This window comes from Tupaia chinensis, unplaced genomic scaffold (genome assembly GCF_000334495.1).
Source record: "Tupaia chinensis unplaced genomic scaffold, TupChi_1.0 Scaffold000561_1, whole genome shotgun sequence".
Taxonomy (NCBI): domain Eukaryota; kingdom Metazoa; phylum Chordata; class Mammalia; order Scandentia; family Tupaiidae; genus Tupaia; species Tupaia belangeri.
The window spans coordinates 4,392,110-4,392,819 of record NW_006160074.1 but is presented as its reverse complement, the minus strand read 5'-3'; the positions used below and the strand labels follow the sequence as shown (position 1 = coordinate 4,392,819).

At 35.5% G+C, this 710-nt stretch overlaps 1 protein-coding gene across 1 annotated transcript in view; it reads left to right on the top strand.

Moving 5' to 3' along the window:
- Window positions 1-710, top strand: part of NUP160 (nucleoporin 160) — a gene marked incomplete at its 5' end in the record, with an annotated part of 92,848 nt that overhangs the window by 72,157 nt on the left and 19,981 nt on the right. The window contains 1 exon segment of the mRNA XM_027775432.1: window positions 137-197. Coding sequence (XP_027631233.1) covers window positions 137-197 — 61 coding nt within the window.

Below are 710 nucleotides of genomic sequence, written 5' to 3'. Positions count from 1 at the left end.
GTAGGGAAAACTATGTGGGTTGAAATCAGATCATTTTTATTGTAGGATTTTAAGCACTAACGCTCTGAACCTCAGTTTATGATATCAAAATAAAATAAGAATGTTCAAAATCAAATAACTTGTCTTGTCTTACCAGTATGATCGTCCTGGAGCGTCCCCTAAGAGAAATCATGATGGAGAATGCACGGCTGCCCCAAGTGAGTCTAGGTTCTCACGCTGATTCTTGGCTCGACAGTAGTTCTGTTGTTATCTTACAGTAGAGAGACAGATACAGATACATAGTTTACAGGTGATAAACAGTATTGGGTATATGTGCTGCAGTAGTTAGGTTGAATATAGGTAGAAGTTACATTATATTATATAGTATATAATAACATTGTTATACATAGTAATGTTGTACTCTACATATGTTATATATAGTACTTACAGTGTTGTAAAAATATTATACAGGGTTTTTTTACTTTATTTATTCATTTATTTATGTATGTTTAATTTGGTCAGAGAAGGGCAGAGTGAGAGAGAGTAGGAAAGTGAGAAAGGAAGTCACCAGCTCCGGGACTCAAACCGCAGTCGGCCATGTGGGAGTCTAGCACCCACGTGGCTGACAGCAGTTCAAGTCCCAGACTTGGCGGCTTGCTTTCTCACTTTCCACCATTTCTGATCAAAATTAAAAATAAATAAAATTAAATAAAAATAATTCTTTAAAAAAT